The following is a 25438-nucleotide window of genomic DNA, read 5'->3' as shown; positions in this document are numbered from 1 at the left end:
GTTCTCGGATGTGAGCTGGGAGGTGACGACGTGGACCTGTCCTTCCATCCATCGTTGTTGGGAACGTGGGATCTAGCTCCGGGGGATGGACGAGCTAGCCGTGATAACCCAGCGGCACCGTGCTGTTCATGGACGTGGCTGACGGAGCTGACATCGGACGTCGGCGACACATCGGAGGAGCTTCGCCTGCTGTGAGGAGACAGGATCCAGGAGACAGAGACTGAACAGACTGCTGGGGAGGCTCAGTCCTGGACCCTGTGGAGGTGGAGACTGGCTGGGCTGGAGAGTGGTGGACGATCGGTGGATGGGATGTCGTCATCTAATTTCTTATGGACATTTTTGCACTTTCTATACTCTTTCTTACTTTTGTTTTCTTAAATGCTGCGGTGACTCCTGAATTTCCCCTCGGGGATAAATAAAGTATTTTCTATTCTATTCTATTCTATTCTAATCCCATGGTGGCATACTGCATTCACCTGAAAAAAAAAAAAAAAACAAAAAAAAAAAAACTGTTTTTACAACATAACTGTCTCATAAAAACAGTATTTTTTTGTATTTATCAGTGTATTTAAAATCTCATCATAATAAAATCTTATAAAAATAGTACATTTTTAGTTTTGAATTTCCAGTTTTTATGAGATACTATTTAAAAAAACAGGAAAATCAAAAATAAATAAATAAATTCCTGATTTTTGAGACAGTTGTGTCATAAAAACAGGAGGATGCTGTTAAAAATAATTTCAAATCAATACTTCCCAACATCCATCCAATGAAAATGTTCTGGTGTCCATGACTACCGTTGTTAACAAAAAGGAATTTTGGTTCGTTTTGAACAACTCATTTGAGAGCATCACATCACCTACAGTCAGCCTTTTCAGAAAGTCATATCAGTGAAAGATATTGAAGTTTAGTTTAATTTTAGTTTTTGTACTTGAGATGTCAGGATTTATGGACCTCAAAAACTCATTTCAGCAGCAGCTGCTCACTAAGGTCACCAGCAACCTGGAAGAACAAAGAACAGTGTCTGGATATGAAGAGCAGCTCCATCGCCTGAGAGATCTACTGGATGAGATTTTCATCCCTGAGATACAGCGGCTCAGAGCAGGTTAGCTTCTGGAAATGTGTGATAATCAGGGGTGGATTAATGCACAGGCTTACCTTAGCTGAAGCCCAGGGGCCCCACGTGTGAAAGGCCCCTCTGATTGGTCATACTATTTTTGGAAATTTAAATACGCTACCTATCCAATCATTCTCGATGGTTTGTCTGCTTGTGGTGGTGCTGTCACCATAGTTGCTAAGTCTGCTTATTTTTTGTGACTTTGAGCTTGTATTTCTGAAAAATCTCATCTGTTGTGAGTTGTGAGTTTTTTTGGGCTTGATTTGTATCCTGTATGATCCGCATCTGATTTTCTCTCAGCTCTTAAAAACAACAAGAAACATTTATCATTATTTATTTAGTCTAATTATCTTTATTATCTCAATTTTACTAATTATTTTTTTAATTAAAGAAAAAGTATAGCAAGAGGTCTGTCGTTAAGACAATGTGGCATGTCACCTGTTGAACTTGTTTTGGGTTGTTCCCTCATAGCTGGTTGCTTATTTACATTGCGAGATCTGGCAACATCGCCTGAAGTGTGTGCGCCTGTGGGATAGCATGATGTATAAGAAGGGGGCTATAAAAAGAACAGCCTAGGGGCCCTTGACTACCTTAATCCTCCACTGGTGATAATGTTTCAGGGGAATCAAGACAGTAGCTTAAGGTTTATGAGCTGTGTTTTCATTACACTTAAAATCACTCAAAACCTAAATATCACAGTCAAAAATAAACAAAAAAAAAATATTGAAACATCAAATTTTCGAAAAACCTCTCAAATTTTGATAAAAAGTATTTTTACACTCATGCGGTGGTTTTCATAAGTTTCAATATTCAAGTGTATGGCAAAAGTGCAATGGCAACACCTTTTTTTGTAAAAACATGTTGGGTTGTCATAACAACGCACCTCCCTTCTAGGTTTGCCAGCTGTCCTGTATCAGCTGGGACATCCTGTATATTGGGCTATATTGGTGTGAATTTTTATTTATTTTCCAAGCTTTTATAGAATAAAAATAATTGTTTTTTTAAGTCTAATTTTATTTCATGCTGTTCTCAACAATGGCCCTTTAATTTAATAATGTATTTTTTCAGTATAATGACTTGGTCTGTCAATCCAAGCACATAAGGCTGATCCTCAACACAGACATTGCAGCAGCACTTGCAGTATAGATTCAGACGTGGGGCCTTATCAATCCATTGACAACAGGAACAGATTCATCTAAAGGCCATATTGTTGGGGTGGATAGGTGGGGTCTATATGAAAGAGTGAGACTCCAGTTAGATAGTCCTCTGTAACTTTGAAATATATTTATCCATATCATTTATTAGCAGATGTGTGTAAACAGGTGAAATCCACCTTCAGTACATCTTTCAGATCAATGTGTCAACAAGCAGGAGGCTCCTGTGATCATTGTTTCAGTAAATGAGATTGTCATTACAGTTCAGCAACAGTGCTGAAAATAAAGATCCTGAGTTTTTTTTTCTTTCAGATTTTCCTTTTCCACCAGGAAGATGATCTAATAGCTCATTGTTCACTGTGTCCTGCAGGTGTTGAGCAGCAGGAGAGGAGCCCCGATAGAAACCAGGAGGACAGTGAGTTCCCACTGATTGAAGAGGCACCTGAAGTGTGGATTGGTTACAAGGGAGAGCAGCTTGAAGCGCGAGAGAAGGAAAATGAGACTGTGGGCCCATACATTTCAAATCACAATGAAGAAAAACCCTTCAGCTGTCCAGAGTGTGGAAAAAGATTCACTTTCAAAGGAAATGCAGCTACACACATGCTCATCCACACAGGAGAAAAACCTTATACCTGCTCTGAATGTGGAAAAAAATTCAACCGTAAACACCATCTGAATGCACATATGTCTGTTCACTCTGAAGAGAAACCTTTTAGCTGCTCTGAATGTGGAAAAGGATTCAGCCGTAAACACTATCTAAATGGACATATGTCTGTTCACTCTGAAGAGGAACCTTTTAGCTGCTCTGAATGTGGAAAAAGATTCACCCTTAAACAATATCTGAATGTACATATGTCTGTTCACTCTGAAGAGAAACCTTTTGGCTGCTCTGAATGTGGAAAAAGATTCACCCTTAAACAATATCTAAAAGCACATATGTCTGTTCACTCTGAAGAGAAACCTTTTAGCTGCTCTGAATGTGGAAAAAGATTCAGCCGTAAACACAATCTGAATGCACATATGTCTGTTCACTCTGAAGAGAAACCTTTTAGCTGCTCAAGGTGTGGAAAAGAATATCGCCATAAAATTTCTCTGAAAAAACATTGTTGTAAATAAATGAGCACTAATCGTCCACCCTGAATGAAGCAGTCTCTTTGTGTTTATAGTTACAAAGTTTGTCATTGAAAGTTGGTTAAAGATGTATTATACAATCAAACTCTGTAAACATGGTCCATACTGTATGTACGTCTTCATTTATAAAGCAGTTTAGTGTAGGCTACCCTTGCAGAGCTGGTTTTAGGGCTCAGGTTCTCAGAGTCCTATCTTACATTAGAAAAAAGTCCTTTAATTTACACTAGGGGATGGTTTTTAGTAGAAAAACAAAGGGATTTACATGAATGTTTGGCCTTTAAAGAGAGGAGGAGTGGGATAAAAACTCCGGCTGTGGAGGATGGGATCATCACACCTGATGACCTCCTTCAGGGAGTGCAGCAGCAGGCACTGCCTGGGCTGAGAGGAGATCTCCTTCAGCAGGAAGGGCTGCCTAAAGCACAGGATGTCACCGTCTTCACCTGACATCACAAAAAAAGAAACTCTGCAGTTTTTCTGTCGGACATGAGACTTTTTGCCAGACTGCAGATTTGACCATTTTTCCCTCTTTTTTCTACAAAATCAGAACGTAGAGCTGGTACTGTAGGCTAATTCAAACTGCCTGTGTGTTTTTTCAGGTGGGCTGATTAAGTCCACTGAGTGGAGGAGTCAGTAACTGCAGAGCTTCATCCTGATGGGCCCAGGGGTCAGGCAGCCTGCTACATGAAGCTTGGAGCCAGAGCTGCATTTCCCTTAACATCCAATAACGACTCACCTGAAATAAGAGCTGCAGCCACAGAGGATAACCTTGTGAACAAGGAATTCAGTACCGTCCATTCTGATCACTGCATCGCAAAGCTCTTGCGTTAGACAGAGCTCATTATACACCAAAGTGTTATTCACAGTATTTTCACTCATCTTAGGATAAACTTTTCTCCTTAAAATCCAAGAGGGTTTCTCTTCTGACTCACACAATAGCCATAGCAGCTGGAGTCTGACAGGTCCACAGCAGCAGGCCACTGAAACCATCATATCCTCCCTCATCACTTCTGGATCTTGCGGCAAAAAAATAAACAGGTAAGACAGTGAAATCATTTGCTTTGTATGGCTCTGTATGAAACTGAAACTCTTTTTTGTTTACATACTTACAAAATGGACATCATATGCAGTTGTCAATAGTTTTTTGATGTTGAAGCCAGTTGTTTTGGCTCGATTCACTACAAAGAGTACATTCTTTCAGCTTCCAAGTTACCCTTGTGATTCATTTATTACCCAAATTAATCCATCAACCAAAGTACTATAAATAATATGTGCCTGTTTTCGCTCTTGGGAACAACTGTGAATTACAAAAATAAAAATAAAATTTTTTCAACCAAATAATTCCTCTACATAAATGATCACATATTCATATAAAAAAGCATTTTTGAATATTCTGTGTGTAAATTACCCATAAATGGAAGTATCAATGATATGGCAGGTTGGATAATAATGTTTTTCTGTTGCTTCAGGAAAATTGCATGAGCTTACGGGGAGATTTTACTCATTTTCATTTTGAAGTAACGGTTTCTCAACTGCTTCAAACTATTTTCAAACTAAAAACGCTATCCCAACTCTAGTATCAACACTATCAGTGACTGATCCACGCTCTATCAAAAGCCTGCATTTTGAATGGAGCCTGATGGGCTCATGCTGCTGTCAAACCTCGTGGTAAGCTTTGAACCACTTTCTGAAGCAATCACGCGGTGCAGTCGGGCAACGAGGCTACGAACATCATCAGTTTTGGCTCCTCCTCCTAATGAAGCAAGCCTTAATATGCGCTTCGCGGGAACGCCCCCTCCATTACTCAATACACGCTTTGAAGCATTGGCACATATTGTAACATCACTAATGAAAGCTAAGAAACTCAGGAAGCCCTCTGAAAACACCAATTCCTCCCAGATGTGACCCAATTCAGACGGTTATACTTTATGATGATCACATGTTTTAACTGACTGACTTGTATGTGGGCGAATGCGTTTATTCAAGCCAACTCACAACGAACACCTTTGTGAGCACAAACCAGCCACTAATATGTCCTCTGTTAAAAATAAAATCTAAAGTAGGTCTTCTTGTCCCTCTTTTCCAGTTAGTTATCTAAATGTGTCTCTAGGAAACTTGTAACATGATTTTAATGAACTGGATCATTTATAAGTTAATTTTTGTATGGCCAGATCATACTGAAAAACTGTCTTACTATCTCAGTTATCTGTCAAAGCCCCTGTTTCAGAAACAAACTATTTATTGACCAAATCATCAAGTCATGAACCTGTTTGTGTTTCCTCTGTTTAAAACAGAAAACATCCAGGTCTATGGTGTTATGTAAATGTCACCTGGGCCCTGTCCTACGAAGCAAGTTCAGCCTAGCGAGATAGCCTTGGAGCTACCTCGCTGAACTGAGCGCGGCAGCCGGAGGTCTCTCTACACGGTTTTACGACGCTGGTTATCAACCTCATACGGGGATCCAGCAAGGTAATGAGCGCGTGCACACATATAAGGCGGAGCCAGCTGCATCTGACCAATCGCGAACATGGAGCAGTCTGGAGTGTCAGAGCAGGCCAGAGGGAGAAGGACCGCATACTTCACACAGGAGGAGCAAGAGGTGATCATGAGGAAGTGTGACGAGCTGAAACATGTAATTAACGTTAAAAGCAACACCGTCGCCCGTAAGAAGTGCTGGCAGAAAATTGCTGACAGTCTAAATGCGTAAGTGTAGTGGAAAAAAAATCTTTTGTGCCATCATCATCCTGAAATAGCACTGTTCACCATGCACTTTTACTGTAACATGCACCATACCTAATTTATTTCTTAGATGAATTTATTCATTTGTTCATTCCTATCGTGTTTACATTTTTTGTGTGATATGTAGCCCACATGAGCCCTACATGAATTCCTGTCACAATTTTAATACGGGCAATAAAATATTGTCATGGAACAGAAGAATTGGCATTGAAGATCTTATTACAGCAATGAGAGTTCTTCATTCCCTTTAACTACCTGTAGAAAGTGTCATGTACTACCAACCCCTCCCTGGAAAACCAGTACCTTTCATAAAGGTGGTCATCCCAAAAAGAGAGTGGGTCGGTGTGGTCCCTGAAAACTCCCGCGCACCGTAGTGCTCCTCGGACAATGCAAGCTCCGATGTCCACGGGATCCTCTAAGAACGGACAAGCCATTTTTTCATGAGGGCTCATTGGTCAGTGGGCGGGGTTTTTATAGTCCGCGAGTTCAATCTGGAACCTAACCTGCCCTGGAGCAGGTTAGCTGTTCAGCGTATGTTGCCATGGAGACTCACCTCGCTGAGGAGTGATCCCATGTCGTAGAACAGGGAATCCGGAACCTATCCTCAAAGCTACCTCGCTAGGCAGTAACCCTGCTTCGTAGACCAGGGCCCTGGTTAAGTGACCTGAGTGTAAAACCACTATTTCTGTAAAGGAGCAAGACCACCAGACAGACAATACCCAGAGAGGATTCCAAATATAAAATAGTTCCCTTATTGCAAAAATCTAAAACAATTAAAAGATACTCCAAGAAGTCAAATGTAAAAGAGTCCAACACTTGTCCTTTGGTCCCCAGGTTCCTCCTACGCTTTGGCGTATATATATATATATATATATATATATATATATATATATATATATATATATATATATATATATATATATATATATATATATCCGTCAGGATAACCACCACTTTCCAACACTTAGAGGATAATTGATGAATAAAACAATTAATTCTCAGGGTGAAACAAAATAAAACACAGCAAAACAGGGAACACACTAACTCCAAATCAAACAAGCAAAATCAGAAATTAAATCCAAAACAATCAAATAATACACCCAGTCCAAGAATACAATTGTCCTGGTGGTTTCCAATGGCGGGTGGGCCAACAGGGCTACTTTGATGTCTTTAAAATAACTTAATAGGCTATGTTAAAAACCAAAAAAGTCACGGATATATGCTGTAGCGAGAGTGGAAGGGCACTTACCTTTAGGAAGGGTGGAACGCGTCCCCACCCCTCCGCTTTCATCCACAGCTTCCCCCTCTCACGCCGTGCGTCCCCCGTCTCCCTTGTGTGTGTGTGGCGGCCCGTGAGCAGCAGCCAGGGGTGGAGTAGGACTCATTTTCAGCCCTGGAATTTCATACCTAAGACCAACCTACTTTATATCATGATCTTTTGTATTAAAATAATGTAATTATAACTTTACATGTTAGGAGCGCTGATAAGAAAGAAAAAAAAAATGTATATCCTGTGACTGAGGGTGAGCAAAGTAGGCAAAACTATCAACAGATCATCTTCATCTATCTCATCCCTAACTTGTGGTTCAGGGTTCTGCTGCTGCTGCTGAGCTGCTGTCTCTGAAATCAGTCTGGTAGTAGACTCTGCTCTCCTTTTCACACTTCCTCCAGGTTCCATAAACTCACCTAAACCTGTGCAATAAGAATCAATGATAATAAACAATGACAAAAGATTTTTTTCAGTGGCAAAATATGCAGGTCTATCGCATCTAACATTCATCTTACTCATTTTCAATTATGTGCTTTGTTTACCATCTTATTTTTGATGATAAAAAGGGCCACTACTAATATTTGGGCACAGACAGTGATTATATTAGAACTGATGCTTTCTTGTTCACACACTCTTTTACAACAGCTCACCTGTTTCTCCAAAACTGACAGCAGCAATACCTCCCTCATCACTGTCCCCTGTGTCTTCCTTTTGACATTAAATCACATTTTAAAAAATAGTCAATAGTCACCTATTGGTCATTGCAAGTCAATTTCATTATTGTAGTGCTGAATCATGAAGCATCAATTCTCTCAAGGCAATTTTTATACAGAGTGGGTCTACACTATACTCTGATATTGATTTTAATATTCACTCAGTGAACAATCCTACCTGTCCACTCTGCACCTGTGGTGGGCTCAAAGCTGGTTGGTGCTGCTGCATCTCACTTCTGAGGGGCTGCAAGACAAAGTTTCCCCAATTATGTGGTGTAAGCTGCATTTTATTCAACATCTTGCCTTAACAGTTTCATCGTCATCCTCTGGTGTTTCAAACTGCGGGCCCGTTGACGTTTTATTGAAAAAAGATGCTATTTTTGCGCATTTTGCAGCGTCATTTTCCAGCACTTTCCTCTTTTTAATTCTAAGCTTCTCCGCGCCACCCTTGCTCTATTGATCCATCTGGCCAGCGAGCGGGCTCATTGCACAGACTCCGACTGGTGGAGCTAATTGTTTTTAGCCTGCACGGACGTGCTGTTGCGTCAGGATGCATCTGAGAAAAAGAAAAAAAAAAAAGCTGCCGATGGCGACGGCCCACAGGGACAGCGGTAATAGCATGTAGGTAACACTCATTCAGGGCCACAAATGAACACCAAACCAAAAAATTATAATAATATCAAAAAATGTATATTACCACCGGCCCTCCCCAGATAGCAAAGAGAGACTGGGCCGGATCTGGGCCGAATCCACTGTGAAATCCGGCCCAGATCCGGATACCAGATCCAGTCCAGTGTCTAGATGCACGATGGCCCCAAACTGGCCCACATCCCAATTACAGATCAGACCCAGATCAGTCCCAGAACTGGTCCAGTTCTGATTTAAAAGCCTCATATTTTTCCCAGATATGGTCCAGGTGCAGGATCTCCCTCAGAAAAAGCCCCATATCCAGATTTGGCCCGGATCCATAAATAACCTCCAGATCATCTCTGACCCTGCTCAATTTCACACATATTTGCTGCACACCATAATTAATCAAAGACATTCGATTGTAATAATTAAGTAAAGAAATTGGAGAGTGGCTTAATTTTTTCAATGCTGTAAAAACCCTGCACTGAATGACTGATGACTGAATTGTAGAAGGGCATGCAGACAGATGAAGTCAGTGAAACAGCCTAATACTCAGTCAAGCAAAAATGCAGACACTGCAGACTGTCTTTTTAAAGTCAGGTCATTTTTATTCATACGGTCTTCATTCTATAACCAATGTAAAAGCTGTAGAAAACCAAACTTAACCTTAACTCCCCAAGCCAGCCCTCATTCTCTTGTCCTGCTGTGTGCCTGACGCCCACCCTCTCTGTCACTGGCCAAACTGAACCATCGGATGATGTGTTGCGTGATCTCACTATCTGTTGCTGCCCCAGAAGTTGGGCATTTCTGGACAGCACCTACACTCAAGTAAAAACAAAGAATGGTTTTGGCACATTTATCTCATAATTTTGCTCTGGTCTAATAGAGCTATGAATTAGCCACTTACGCGTCAGTAAGACTTTGGCTCCCATTTAGTGGAAGGCCCTCTTCCCATTCACCCCTTTCCAGTTGATCTTCTTTGCAACGCTGCATGAATACAGGCGTGCAAGGATGTTCCATGTCACTTTTTTTGAGTCTGGACCCCCAATAGCTGCTAAAGCAGAAACCTGGGCAAAGACGTGAAAAACAAGGGGAGATAAGACCATATGAAGTGCTAACCTTGGAATACAAGCAGCTATTGGAAATCATATTTACAAAAACACTAGTTATCAAGTCAAAAAATGACTTATACAATTTAAAATGAAATGTAACAACAATTTGTCTTTTGTATTTTTAACGGATGTTGGTATGTAGTGGGGTTCTTTATCCATACCAAGTTCTGCTTCCACCCCCGGTTTTACAAGGGATACCTTGGCTGTACAAACTTGGGGTTCAGTCATGTCCTCAACCTGAAAAATATGACAAGCATTGGAAATTGTGAATTAATGCTCAATTCAAAGGTAACTATGAACTGTGCAACACACATGCAAAAACGTGTCACATGCCAAACTACTTCTTTTTTTTAAACATATTTTTGGTATTTTTTAAAATTATTTCTTAAGTGGAAAAAAATGATTAAAAAAAAATATTTTACATTTTAGATAAAGCACAAGTGGTGGCTCTTACAGCACTATCTTAAGGAACACTCACCATCTGAACAGTCATCATGACCCAAATCTCAAAAAAGATCATACTCTTTAATTTGTTCAGTCTAAAAACATTGCAGTTTGGATGTAAAATTGACTCAAAAAAAAAACAAACAAAAAAAAACATTATCGTGCAAAGACACTGGAGAAAAATGTTATAAACATTAAATAATAATAATAATAATAATAATAATAATAATAATAATAATAATAATAATAATAATCCCATAATTACTGGGAGAACATGCTCCTGAAATCTTACTCACTATGTTTCCCTGCATAATATTTATATTTTGGATGCTTTCTAGACATCTCAAGACAAAAGTCTGTCATAGGTAACCCCCAATTTCTAAGCTAAGGTGACAGGATATGCATGCTGAGAGCTTGAGAGAACAGATAGTATTTACTTCATACAGCCAAACAGAGTAAAATAAATATATAGAAGTGTGTCTGCTCTGGGCCTCTGTACACTAAAGACATATTTGACACACTTTAACCTGATTTTTACACTGTCCACTGAAAACAGCTCTCAGAGCCACTTTTGGATCTTGACCCACAGGTTGAACTACTGCAGCAGTAGACTGCACTGGGGGCCTGATCCTTTACAGGGTGGTCTTGTGTCAGGGAGAATAAGTGATGCATGATCATTAAGATAAGAGTAAGTCAGAACATGAGACTGCTTAGGAATGCTGAGTTTTAATTGACCAAGAGGCGAACTCCTCATTTTTAAATAACTGTATTCACGTTAACCGCGCACATGAGCCAACGAGACACCGTTTGAATTACAGTAAACACACAGAGATTCACGATATCTGTCCCGCGCACTGCGTAACCCGAATATGACCATGTTCTCACGGCCGTAAAGTGAATGTCTTATCAAAAACATGGTTCCATTCATGCACACGCATGTTCTAGTCTCACTGAAAATCTCCGGTACATGTCCCGTCCATCTCCTTTATTCTTCATATTTTCCTTTCTTTCTCAGCTGTGTGAGAGAGTTACTAAAATCAGTGAATGTTTCATTCATGTGATGTTCTGTTTAACTGAAGTCAGTGTGTTGTTGACATGTGAGTGATCAGTCTGCGACGGAGTGGATGATTGCGCGGCAATCAGCGTAACTGGTCAGACGTCAGGTCATGAATTTATTTCACAGTTAGCCATCAAGTCCTCTGTTGTCCCCATTGTCCTAGCCCTGGGTTTAGTAAAGCCCTCGTTTTGTAACACAGAAGACAAATTTAATAAGGGGAAAGTGAAAGTTAAAGTAACACAACCATGCTGAGCCTCTTCATAGTGGTTATACGGTGATTCAGTGTGGGTTGTTTATCTATTTTCTCCGCAAGTCGCACTGCTGCGACCTTGTCGAGTTTTAACTCGCAAATTAGGTAGCATATGCGACCTAATAGGCATCACTCTGGAGCTCTGCATAAGCGTAAGCCGAGGTTGATTAGCTATAAAATAACTGACCAGGGAGAACGTCCTAGCTAGCTAGCTTATCAACCAACAGAGCTACTACTTGCTTTGTTTTATTTGAGTCATACTCGCACTCTTTCTTGACATAAACTTCGTTTCCATAGTTGTAAACGTAAGTAGCATTAAGGTTTATTACTTTTACAAACACTATAAAGAGAGACACTTACCGTTTCTGTCAGTCTGTGGTGTAGCGGGGGTGACAGGCAACTGACAGAAGCAGGTAATGACGTGAACTACGGTTGAGAGGGGGAGTAGTCCATTGCGTTGGGACAGAACCAGCTTCGTCAAATGATTTTTTTTTACCCAAAAAGAGTAATTTACAAAACATGTATTGTCTTATTGTTGACCCAAACCACCTTTAAGTTCCTGGTATGGCATTTTTATAGGCCCATTTATTTAATTTTCATATCTAAAATAATGATGCCCCTGTAATCATAATGGTACAGCCCTCATCGCCGTATTTATGGATTTAATGTGATTTCTCTGTGATTTTGATGGATTTCTCAGATCCCCTTTCCCTTATTATAGTTCCAGTCTACAAATTAAAATTGTCCAAGCCATTGCGATGCAAAAAGACAGGAAGGCCATAAAACAGATTACATGTATATATAAGTACTAGAAACAGAAATTGACAGAAATAATATTTATGTATTGCTGTCATTGTAGATATATACAATCTGAATACAACAATCCTAAAATGCATCGGTTTTTACTTGTATCAATGGCTCGTTATTATCTCATCACAAAGGCATAATATACAGGCCCTTTGTGGCTGAGCCTCAGGCGTGCTCCTCTGAGCACAACTATCGCTTTGGGACAGTCTTCAAAATGGTGACTGAGAAAATACTTTCAGTGCCAAAGGAGATAGGACAGAGGAGGCATGAAATTTACGCACTGAGACTCACCCCATGACTTAGAGCCAAAGTAGAGAGGTTTACATCTTATTTTGAAAGGATCATTAAGCAGTACAAAGCTGAGGAGAGTGAAGAGCTCATTGGCTCTGTGTGCTCCCTGCAGGTGCTGCTGCCCCTGGTGGTGGCATGTGGGGAGGACACCTTCTATAAGATCACCTCGGAGGCTCTGCTGGTCACACAGCAGCTGGTCAGAGTGATGCAGCTGGAGAGACAGAACGCCAAGACTTGACCCCAAACTGTTGGTCAAAGTGGTATGCTGGGTGGAGTCTGTTTCCTCTCCTCGTCTGTGGCGTCTGTAACTGTTTTTCTCTTTGTCCAAAACGAAGCTCACATTCCATCTGGTCCCTTGAAAAGAGCTACGTGCACATGTCACAGGTGCTGCTCGCAGTATGAAACGAACAAAGAGTCGGCTGTCTGAACCTGGACAGGATCTCACCTTGTCTGTGCTCAGATGTCTGTCACCTTGATCACCTGTCTGGCCAAAGCGTGTCCACCCTCTCAGGGTAAGATCTGGCTCCTTGATGCTGTCCAGCGCCCTCAGGTCTACTCCCTGCTGCTGCAGGGTGGAGCTCTGGCTGCCATCTTGGACTTCCTGGGCTCTGGTGCTCTTTAAAACCAGTAACCCAAGCTTCAGGTAGGATGTGAAATTATTTAGGACCAGGATGACTGCAGGTGGTGAGCTCCTTTACCAAATCCAGGGTTCAGTAGTGAGAGGATCCACGTCAGCTGCACATATTTGACCTCTGACCTTGGGTGGTTTTTCAGGCATCCCTTGTAGAAACATGCAACAATGGGGACTATCACTGGTTTGGCTTTACGCAAGACTTTTATAAAAGCATTTGCTGCACAGGTTCAGACCCAGTTTGCACTGGATAAGATTTAATAATTGAGGACGTCTGAGCTTTTAACTCCGTGTGAATCGACCATGTTGGTAATCTGTAAAGTAAAAACTCCATGGCAAGTCACTGACCATATTTCCCTACAATATAGCTGAGGAAAAAGGTGGAAGCAGACCTAAGATACACATAAGCCGCGTTTCCACCAAGCAGACCGGTTTGGTTTGTCTCGGTACAGCGCACATTTTGTGGTGTTTCAACTCTTATCCCGGGACAGATCCCCAAATAACCGAGATAAGCTGTCCCACTTTTTGGGACCCTTTTGTATGGGTGCCAAGACTGAACTGATCCACTCTCGAAAGGTGGAGTAACACACTACAGACTATTGATTGGTCAAAAGAATTGTCACTTCCTGTGTGACAGCGGCTGTATTTCTCCTGGCGGCACACAGACTTCTCAGAAACAAAGCTTAATTGTTCTTTGTATCAAAGAGCTACATGTCAATTAGAGAGAGGATGAAATGCTGCATGTCTTCCATCCATGCTCTTTGTTTACTGTGTCGCATTTTTCTTCTTTGTTGGATTTATTAGTGGGGTAAGCTGCTACGGCGTCACACTATTGTTTGACAGCTGTGGCTTTCGGCATCCAACTTATATGCCGAGAAGGCACAGTTTGCTGTGGGAGCACAAACACATCAGGCTCAACTGTACCAAACAGTACTGAACTGAACCGGACAGCTTGGTGGAAATGTGGCTTTGTACATGGAGCCTCTAAGGGGGCATGGAGGGAAAAGAAACAATTTTCTTGAGGCCTTGCCAAACTTCCTCAAAGTCTTGCAAAACTTTCTCAAAATCTTGCAAATGTTGTCAAAAGGGGTGCTAGGTTAGCGTATTATTTCCGTGTCAATACACCCTAAAAAATGGAACCCTAATGGGAGGTTGCGGATGAATTCAACTATAACCGCCAGGTTGGTGTGCGAGCTATGAAGGGATAGTCCCCTTGCTTTAAGTATTCTTTTCAAATTTCTTTTGCTTTTATGACAACTATGCCTACGCCTGAGACAGATTTTGAAATCTTTATATTTGAGGCCACTCTCAAAATAAAATTCAGTGAATCTCTCGCACCAGTGTGCGCCTTTCATCTTTTTGTTCGAGTTGACCCGGAGGTAATTACACTGACCAATCACCACTGAGACATTATTTGTGAGATGTCGCAAAAGTTTTGCGAAAAGTTTTGCAAAAGTTTTGCGAGATCTGGAGAAAATCTTTATATTTTTCTCCTGCATGTCCCCTTAAGGGCTCCGTACTTCTAAATAAAATAGAAACTAATGTTTTAGTCTGCGTGACTACAGGGAAGACCACCCTACACCAGAATAGAGCAAGCAGTGGTGAGCTGATGCTTTAAACCTGTGATGATCCTCAAGCCTCCATGATACACAGCATCCAGAGCGTGCTAGCTCCGAGCAGAGGCAACATGTATAAGACATCACTACAGTCACACACTGACAGAAAAGACGCAGCAACAAGTTTCTTCTTAGCTTCAAAGCAAAGGCAGGATGTGATTATGAAGGAAAAAACAAACTTTAGCTTCACCCTCTTCACAAGCTGCTGAATGTGAGGATTAAAGATTAGATCATCATGGATTAAAATACCAAGGTACCTCAGTAATAATGTTAATTTCTGCAGTTTTTTCAGATGATTTTCTGCTCCAAATGGTTCGGACTCTGTTGGTCATCCTAAATGAAGGTTTAACAGCACTTTGGACAGACATGAGATGGAGAGAGACTCTGTGTGTGTCCATAAATAGTGTTGTTGTAACGCGGGATGACATCTGCACAGGAAAAAAAAAATCCCAACCAGAATTTAAAGTTCGCAGTTGATTTCTTTTCCTGTACTCCACAACATGGAGTGGGAACACCACGACGCGCAGCGGAGTGGTGTTACTCCGCAGAGTGCCTTAGAACGGTCTAATGCACGCTTTCGAGTCGTTTAATCTGCTTATACCATGGTTCCACAAACTGTAAACTTTTAAAATAAATAATGAGTGATGCACCACATGTGCTCAGTTGTTTGATCTGATGTTTTTAGTGCACTGGTGGGACAGGAGGAGAGAGAAGCTGAGCTGTCTGCAGCGGTGCCTTTCATCCATTATGCACACGCAGAGGGACAGAGGTGAAACTGTTGCTGTATCAGTCAATAATGGCATGATCTCACACCGATCACTGATAAAACAACAGTTTGCTACTATATAAAAATGGCGTGGTTATGTGTTATTTTTAAAGGCATTATTGAACTAGCTCGAGTGGGCCAGTGGAGCGCGCAGTCAGCTGACCCGGAGCCTTTCAGTTTCACTTTGAGTTTGTTGACTGTTGTCCGGTATCTGGGGCTCTTTCTGATTGTTTGTTGTCATCCTCAGTGAGAATGATAAATAGATCAATATCAAACATGTCTGAAAATCATCGGGGCGGCTCCGACGAGTCTGTGAGACGATCGTGGGGCTAAAGATTCATCTGTCAACCGCTCACACTAGAAGATAATCTTCCCCGAACGTCAGGGCGAATTTTAGTCCCCGACTAGATTTCTTCCCCTATTGTCGGGAGGACTGAATCTGGGTTAAACCAGGGCGAGAATCCTGTAGTGTGAGCCAGGCTTTATAGAGACGGGGCCCAGTAGGAGCGCAGGCTGCCCTCACATGCGTTGAAATGTGTGTGACACGTTGCTATGGTAACGCGCACAGCAGAGTGATACAACGGTGATTTAACTTGCCGAACTAACTTTCAACTGGCGTGCATTAGACCAATCTAAGGACGCGGTCACACTGGCCAATCGTGCCGTGCCTAAGCACTCTTCAGCCGTAAAGCACGTTTGGAATGGCCAGTGTGACCGCAACTGTACCGTGCTCAAGCACGATTCCCTTCTGTGCTTCGGCACACTTCGAAGAGGTGGGCTTCGGCACGGTTAACTTCATGCACGAGTACAAGCACGCGGACAGCGCGTGCGATCCATTACGTATAATCACCGCAAGCGCATCTCTCGACAGTCATTTTAAACAAAGCGGGGGTGTTAGAGGGCTGTGTTGGGCGAAAACGACTTAATATAAGTCCAAAAGTCTCTAAAGTTGTAGCAGTGCTCTCTGTGTCTCATCATGCTGACTCTGATGAGATCATGCCTCATGTAAACAAATGCTTCACGATGACAAAGGCGGGCTGTGCGCGTGTCTGATACCCGCTAAAGTCTGGTTCATATTGGGGTAGTGTGACCGCTGGCCGTACTCTCCAGCTGGGGAACAGCGCTGCAGGGGGGCAATCGTGCTCAAGCACGGCACGTTTCGGATGGCCAGTGTGACCGCGTCCTAAGGCACGCCAGTTGACATTGGAATTCATGGTACTTTTCTGGCTAACACGTAAGTACCTACAGGTTACATTTTAAGTAAGACTGACGCGAAATGAACAGAAGTTCTGTTCAATTCGATTTAATCGAGCAAAAGTATTCTGTTTCGTCCATGTGTTTTGTCTGCCTGGCGCCATGATCTCGGGAGCAGCTAACATTTACAAGTTACACGTTTAATGTTACACATTTCCATGGTTTGTTTGCTTAAGGGCTTTTTCTAACCACAAATGCCACACAGCGACTGCTCTATGCGTCTGAATCTTTAATATCACGCTGGCGCATCTGCTCTGTAACGGCGCGACACAATTTGCTTTAATGCCTGAAATAGCTCCGTATAAACGGGCCGGGAATGACGGAGGTTCATGGCTTTGGCCACGAGCTTCATGCCCGCCCCTCAGCGGACTTTGCTGCTCACACGGGTAACAGCTGCACCCTCACCCCCTGCTCCCAAGGGGGCAAGGGAGGAGGAGATATTATCCGACGGCCGGGGCTCGCACATTAGCATCATGTTAGCATTCTGCTCAGTAGCTAGGCTGTGCTAAGATGCTCCGTCGCGTTCTGTCTAAGTCTAACCCTTTGTCACATTCAGGTGCATGAAGCATACATTAAGCGTGTCTGCCTGAAATTTAAACGATGTAGAGGTTATGCAACTAAGTATTTTGCTCCATTTAATTTACTTCCACTTTTGGGAGGAAAACTTGTAATCCTCGTCCTTGTCATGCGTCAGTAAATGCTAGTCTTCCTGTTTCTCACATAACAGCTGTTCAGATCATTAAACATTTGAAGTATGTAGTTGTTAAGTTTACACATACCAGGTCTGTTCTAAGTAAATAGCTTTGAAATTGGGTACTGGATCTGAATATCTCTGGATGTAAGTCTAACCGAGTTTGTTGTTCCACTTGCAAGATATGGGTTATTCAGATTGTTGCTCAATGGCGCCCCCCCATCAGGCATGTTACATGTATATATTCCTAGAGCAATGGTAATGTTTCACCAATGCTGTGGGAAACATGCCGTGGTGAGTTGCTCATACATCAAACAGCAGTCCAAACACTCATCACAGTGCATTACTGTGATAATTAAACGTAAATATTAACAATTATGCCTGAATATTGTCTGCTGCGTTCTGTAGAGCAACTCACCACGGCATGTTTCCCACAGCATTGGTGAAACATTACCATTGCTCTAGGAATATATACATATAACATGCCTGATGGGGGGCGCCATTGAGCAACAATCTGAATAACCCATATCTTGCAAGTGGAACAACAAACTCTGTTACATAAGTTAAAAAAAAAAGTAGAAATCATTCATCACATGACATCAATGCGTTGCTTTGGACAATAGCGTCTGCTAAATGAAATTGTAATGCACTTTTTTTGCTTTATGTTATTGACTGAAATAGGCCAGAGTTTTCTTGGGAAACTGTTATCCATCTGTTAAGATAGCTGAGGCAAAATACTCGACGTAAGGTCTTGCTGCTCTGGCATAATGTAAAGAATCAACAAAGCAATGGTTAAGCATGAAGGCTAATGATGTTGATGAACTGAATCAATGATTAATTCTTAACAGGAACCAGATTTTGATACCCATCCTTTTAACATGTAGGGCTCTAATTTCGTAGACCAGGCGCAGGCGCATCTGCCCTGCGCCGGCCTTCGCCGTGCGCACAGGGCGTGACCGGCGCACTTTGCAAGTTTCCTGCAGTGCTAAGAGAGGCGCAGTACAGGCGCACATGGGCGCAAAGCTGCGCGTCCACGCCTCCCTCCGCGCAAATGGCAGAGAGGGAGGAGAAAAGCCTTGAGTGGGTTTAACACAGCCGAGCGCTGTTTTCACCAATCAAATGAGCGCCTCTCCTCGCCTTTAAATGCCCTGCGACTGAGGCGCAGCGTCTGATTGGTCTGAATGATCTCCAGCACCTCGGAGAGTGCTGGTAGCCGAGACGGTCAGAGCCGCTGTGCCTGCAGCAGGTCAATGCACAGAGGGGCGCACCGGAGGACACGAAGCGCGTCACCGTGTGGGCCAGCTCCTGGGACAGATTTAATCTGTTCCTTTGTCATTATTTGGAGTAAAAAATGAAGAGACAGTTACACAGCTGGCTTATCCATTCAGAATACTTTTGATCCACCTGCACTCCTGGTTTGTCATCGCCAAGCAGAGCCTTTGGTGATATACTGTATACTCTCCCAGTGTCTCCACCTCATCCTCCTTACAACAATGTACTCCATCTTTTTAGATCACGTTAAAAATAAAGACTAAAACAGAGAAAATGGGAAATCACGGGTAAATCCTGAGTGACATACATTTATTTTGTCTGTTTTTTCTTCGTCTTTTCTGTCCCTCTTTTCTTTGAATTAAATGAAATGAGAGAACCAGATATATACTCAGTATCAGATGTTAAGGCTGTTTATTGTTTAATTGTAAGATGTGCATCAAACTTCCAGCTGCCGTCAGGTTAACTTTCCATTATGACAAACGGCTTTAATCTGACATCAGATGTGACGGGACAGTTAATATAGATACAAATGTATATGCTGGTTCAGACAGTTACATTAAATAGTGATTACTGTGATTGTTTATTGCATTAAAATGTGTCTGACACTCTGGAAACCTGCCTCTGAGGCTTTGTTGACATGTGCGCACATGTCAACAAATTACAGCTGCGAGGGGTGCGCTCCGCCTTGCGCCGAGGATAGACCAGGTTGGAGCTGGCGAGCTTTCAGCGCACTTTTTTGGCACGAAATTGTCACTGCGCCAACATGAATCTGCTGACACCTCCCCCTGGTGCGCCGTCAACTCCCCCTGGCGCACAGTCACACCCATCTCTGCGCAGACGGTCTACCAAATTGTCAAATTGGCAGCGCACGGCGGTGCGCCGCACGAAATTAGCACTGCGCCAGGCTTGCGCCCCCTGCGCTGCGCCACGAAATTAGAGCCTGTAATGTTATGCTTTACCTTGAACTGTTGATGCATTTGTCTGCACTGTCTCTGTCTGTAGTTTTAAATCATTTCTTAAAGGGAAAAAATAAAGTCATCCTTGACCAAAGTTTTTGTATGGATCTTTCCATATGATGTTCATTCTTGTATCATTCTTTTATTTTATTTTATTTTTTGTTTTTTCAGAAGACCATCAGATCTTCTCAGAGGAGCATTCCTTTCCTTTTTCCCATTGAAGTACACAGTAGGTAAGTCCCTGTGTAGGTCTGAGAATGTCTAAATGTTTTTAAAGTATGCACGTTTACAGTTATCTATCATTGTTTTTGTTCTGTTTTTTTCAATGCTAGATGGGATGGCCATGTAAATTATGCAGCACTGTTGTTCCATCAAAGACTGATATTTTAAAACACTACAGACTGCATCATGGAACCTTTGGACACAGCCAGGCTTTGCCTTGTATTCATATAGACTGCCCATGTTCCTTTAAAAACTGGAGTAATCTTCGTTCTCACCTGTCAAGATACCATCCAGAATCTGACTCCCTTAACCCACCACAACCAGGTGTCAACTGTTGTTCCTGCTTTAAGTGTTGGGAGAGTAACATCCGTGCCATTGGATGTTCTGCATGTAAATGTTCAGGAGGCAATCAGGTCTCTGTGTCCTTCGCAGTCTCAAGTACAGCTGGCTGACACTGTCACCTTTCAAGGAACCAGATAATCAAAAGGCATGATTGTGGCCTATGGTTGTACTGCAGGTCTTCCTGATTTTGCAGAAATTGTGCAAATTGCACTTGTCAAGGAAAATGTGCGCTTTATTGTGAAAACACAGATATCTTGGTATGATGAACATTATCGTGGATTTTATCTGGAAAACACAGATCACATAAGTCTGATTCAACAAAAGAACCTCAGTGATTTTTGCCCTCTCTCATCCTACATTGTTGCAGGAAAGCGCATGGTGACACTGAAGCGCCACATCTGCCTCTAGTGTCACATATCATTGTATTGTAATTAGGCCTGCACAATCACTTTTTTCTTAAACTGATACCGATGACCGATAACATTCAGCTTCCAAAGGCCGATACCGATAACACACAAATATTTATATACCTGAGATTAGGACATCAATTTCATTAACAAAACCAAAAACAGTTTTGACTCTTTAAATAAAGCGATATTTATTTTTTCCAATGAAAAAGCAATTAGCAAGCCTCTCTTCTCTTCTTTTCTAAAAGATATCAAATAAAACTTTTTCATATCAGGATTACAGACAGAAAAAACTGCATTCCAGTTATTCATATATCAGAGAATCTGAAAAATGCTACACTGAAAAAGTAACAGTCCAACACTGCAACAATATATAAAAAAAGATCTGAAAAAGTGCATTACCGAAGTTCAGAAATTAAATTAATGTAGAAAATAATGCCCTGAAAATGTGGTTCAAACATTTCTAGCATATGTAAACACATTCTGAAAAAGTGCATATCTTAACAATCATTAAAATGCACTACAACAAGGCAGACATGTCTATGTAAAGAAAAACTTAAAAGTAAGACTTGTCCATGTATACAAACTGAAAAAGTGCATTCTCAAACAAAATATAGCTGCACTGTCAGATGTTTGACTGGTTGTTTTAAACAAACTGAAAAGTTAGATTTGTCCATTTAAACAAACTGAAAAAGTGCATTTTCAAACAAAATATAGCTGCACTGACACAAGTTAGACTTGTTTATGTAAACTAACTGAAAAAGTGCATTCTCAAACAAAGTATAGCTGCAGTGACACAGATTTGGCTTTTTTATGTAAACAAACTGAAAAGTTAGATTTGTCCTTGTAAACAAACTGAAAAAGTGCATACCATGGTTACAAAAAATAAAATAAAAAAAAACTTAGATACTTTGGGATTCAGGGTCAATTCAAATACACACAGACACAGAAACAGACACACAGATACAGATACATACACACACACACACACACACACACACACACACACACACACACACACACACACACACACACACACACACACACACACACACACACACACACAGTGGGGAAAGAGCTACAAGCTTTAATACTTCAAAAGGTGGAACATGTTCTGACCTTAAATTATGCTGTATCTTTAACACTTAGGCTCCTGGTGTCTATAAGACTTTGAGGCGAACTCTTTATCTACCCCCTACCTCTGGATGGATCAGGAGTAGATTTTTTTTTAATAAAAAGCAGCATCTCTGCCTTTTCACATGCAAGTCTGTTCCTTTCCTCGGTCATCACGTGTCCAGCCGCAGAAAACAAGCGCTCGCTGTCGACACTGGTGCACAGATATTTCCGAGCTTGCCGCGCCATACACTCAAAACGGGACTGGTTGCTCTTCCAGTATTCCAGCGGGCAATGGCTCATCTGAAGTGTTGGTTCCGACAGATATGGCTGGAGCTAAAAGTTAACAAAACACAGCAGAACAATACAATCCAATTATTATGGTGTTCTGACCATTAACATGAGTTATAAGTTGTGTCTTTAGAAAATGTTAAGGAAATCTATACACTTACTTCTGAATCTACTCTGCTGTTTTCCTGGTGGACAGCAGCTTCAGTCTTTTCTTCCAGTATTACCTCAAACATTTCCAACAGTGAGTTTTTCCCATCTTCCTTGCTCTTCTTTCTTGGTGGCTCTTCGTGCTGGGGAGCGCAAGCTCTGTCACCATCAATCTCCAGCAACTTTCCCCGCAGCATACCTGTTGCTTGTTGTTTCGATGCAAGGGTAAAGTAGCAGTCTTTATACTTTGGGTCCAGTATCGTTGCGAGATAGTACAGGGGCTGCTCCTCAATATGACCAAAACGTGACTGCACTGCTTTTGACAGGGTGTCCTTTGATGTCTTAACTCCATGGTCCGTTGGAACAGTTTGCTGAAGCAGACGCGTCAAGGCTTGGATGGAGGGGATAACATTTGCAGCTGTGGCAGTGGCCTTGCTGATTATCCTAGTCAGCTGCTCACATGGATCGAGGATGGTCAGCATGTTTTCAACCAGGGTCCATTGGTGGGCGTTAAGTGTTGCGGGCAAATGGTGTTCAACTGCATATGCTGCAATAGCTTGCTTTTGCACCACTAGACTCTTAAGCATGTAAAACGTGCTGTTCCATCGCGTGGCTATGTCTTGTTGGAGTCGTGTTTGTGGCACTTGGAGCTGTTGCTGTAATTTCCTCAGGGCGGAGGACGCTACTTGAGACTGTTTAAATTGTCCAACAATCTTGCGCCCAATGGCAACACAGTCATGCACAGCTCTTTGACTTAACACAGCTTCATTCACAGCCAGTTGTAAAGTGTGGGCCATACAGCCCAGGCTTGCAACACCACACTCATTCATCGCTTTCTCCATGTTACGCGCATTATCTTGTAAGACAACATGAACCATGTCCTTCTTAAGATTCCACCGCTGTAGCATAGCTTCAAAAGTCTGTTGAATCATTGTACCTGTGTGTGAGCCGGGGAGCTCCTGGGACTGCAACATCGCGTTGTATAGTTTAAAGTCCGCATTTAACCACTGCGCGGTCAGACTCATCATGCTCACAGGGCTAACATCACAGGTCCATATATCAATGGTGAAGCTTATGTCCTTCACGCTGTTATCAATCAAAGTGTGAATACATTTCGCGATCGCGTCATTCTTTGCAGGGAGGCACTCATCAGAAAAGTAGCGGTGGCTAGGTATTGTGAACCTTGGCTCCAAGTGATTTATTAGACGAGAAAAGCCTCTGTCCTCAACGAGGGTGAAGGGCTGGTCGTCTAGTGCCATCATGTCCATGATTAAATCTTCAATAGCCTTAGCCCGTGGGTCATGTCGGTCAAACTTCTACAATCTTTCAAAAGCCTCACCAATGTTTCGGAGCCCCGGTGGCTTCTTTTCTTTTGGCTGTCCGTTGCTAGCCTCTTTAGCAGCCTGCGTGTCCTCATACGCCTTGAAAACTCTGTCGAAGCGATGGTTGTGTTTTAGATGACTGATAAGGTTTGAAGTGTTAAAACTTGCTACTTTTTCCTCCCCGTGGAACTTACCTGAAACAACTATTACAAAAAACCACTGAAATGTCCTCTTCGTAAACTTTGAAAAAGCACGCTGTGTTGAAAGCACGTTGTGCTGCATTCAGGGTCTGACAGAAATTTAAGAATCCCACATTTGCTAGTTCTTATTTTGGCCATATTATATTCATGTTTTCATTGTTTATGTGAAACATGCCGAAAAATACTGTGAATGTCAATTTAAATCAATAACTACCAGAGTTCTGACCTACTTGACAACTGTTTTTTCATGAGTGGGGTACTCTTAAATGCTCTCTGTCAAAAGGCATTTTTCTTTTTATGCTGATGGCAAATGAACGCAACATTCACTGCAGGCCGTTCAGGTCTCATAGTAGAAGCAAGGCACTGCCGTGCTGACAAAAATATTCGTGTTATCGGGGCTAGTTGTTATGATATCGGACTTATCGGAATGACGTCATAATTTCCCGTTATCGGCTCGATAAGTATCGGTCCGATAGTTATCGTGCACCCCTAATTGTACTGCCATGTCCTTATTCCACCTTATTTTCAGTCATGGAACAACCTTTGAGATTCCGGGTCCTTATTGAACAAGACGCTTACTGTCCATGGTGGCATACCCTCAACTGTGGATGAGTTAATTGCAGCCATCAAAGATGACTTTTCCATCACCACAGAAATTAGTCTTCAGTACAAAAATGAAGATTTTGATTACTTTTTCACCCTAACATCTACAAAGGAACTAAAAGATAAAGACACACTGAGAGTAGTGTATACATCACCACTCGTAACACTGATCATTGAGCCCCAGGAAAGCACCCCTGATGCCTCTGATGTGAGCTCTCTATGTGATTCTGTGGCATACTCATCGGACTCTGATGATACTGTGATTCTCACTCCTTCCCCATCTGAAAGAAACCACCCATGGCCTGCTGTATTTCCCATTCCTACGTTCTCGTACAACACTGAGCTGGCCCTTAGTAAAGGGAATGAAGTTTACCAAAGAGATGGCACCCTCCTGACATCACCAGGTGTCAAGTCAGATATTCTAGAACACCTGGCAGAGACCATGTTTTCCTACACGGCTTACCCGAATGATGCCCAGCGGTCTGCAGTTGCTCAAGCACTAGTGGAGAAGCATCCTTGCTTGAAGGAGCCTGGCTCTTTTAATGGATGCTATAGGTGGCAGCAAAGCCTTAAATATAAATGTGGAAATTACAGAACAAAACGTAAAGCCCTGGGAAGTCCTGAACTTCTGATAAATGCCATGAAACACAAGGCAGAGTGTTGAGGATTCATTCTGAGTGGATTCATTTAGAGTGAGCTGTAGAGCAGCCTGCAGAGGTCCAGGGGCCTGCAGGAGCTAACCTTTGACCCTTTGACAAGTTTAGCCTAGCCGTGTACTTGAGATGACTCTTCATTTCACCAGGATTGAAAGATTTAGTGCCCACAGCTGTTTTGACCAAGGTGTCTTGACCAAGGCCTGCCCAGCAACTACATGTTACAGAAAAACAAGCTAC

General features: G+C 42.1%; 1 protein-coding gene across 1 annotated transcript; it reads left to right on the top strand.

Moving 5' to 3' along the window:
* The first annotated feature begins 936 nt into the window (after positions 1-936).
* LOC141805803 (uncharacterized) lies at positions 937-12950 on the top strand. The gene is made up of 4 exons (XM_074690995.1): positions 937-1105; positions 2642-3379; positions 12556-12638; positions 12825-12950. Exons 1-4 carry the CDS (start codon positions 937-939, stop codon positions 12948-12950), a joined length of 1116 nt encoding a protein of 371 aa, XP_074547096.1.
* The last annotated feature ends 12488 nt before the right edge of the window (positions 12951-25438 follow it).

Source organism: Halichoeres trimaculatus, unplaced genomic scaffold (genome assembly GCF_033239565.1).
Source record: "Halichoeres trimaculatus isolate MK-OKI-2021-1 unplaced genomic scaffold, fHalTri1.1 fHalTri1_scaffold_16, whole genome shotgun sequence".
Taxonomy (NCBI): Eukaryota; Metazoa; Chordata; class Actinopteri; order Labriformes; family Labridae; genus Halichoeres; species Halichoeres trimaculatus.
This window is presented reverse-complemented; position numbering and strand designations above follow the sequence as displayed.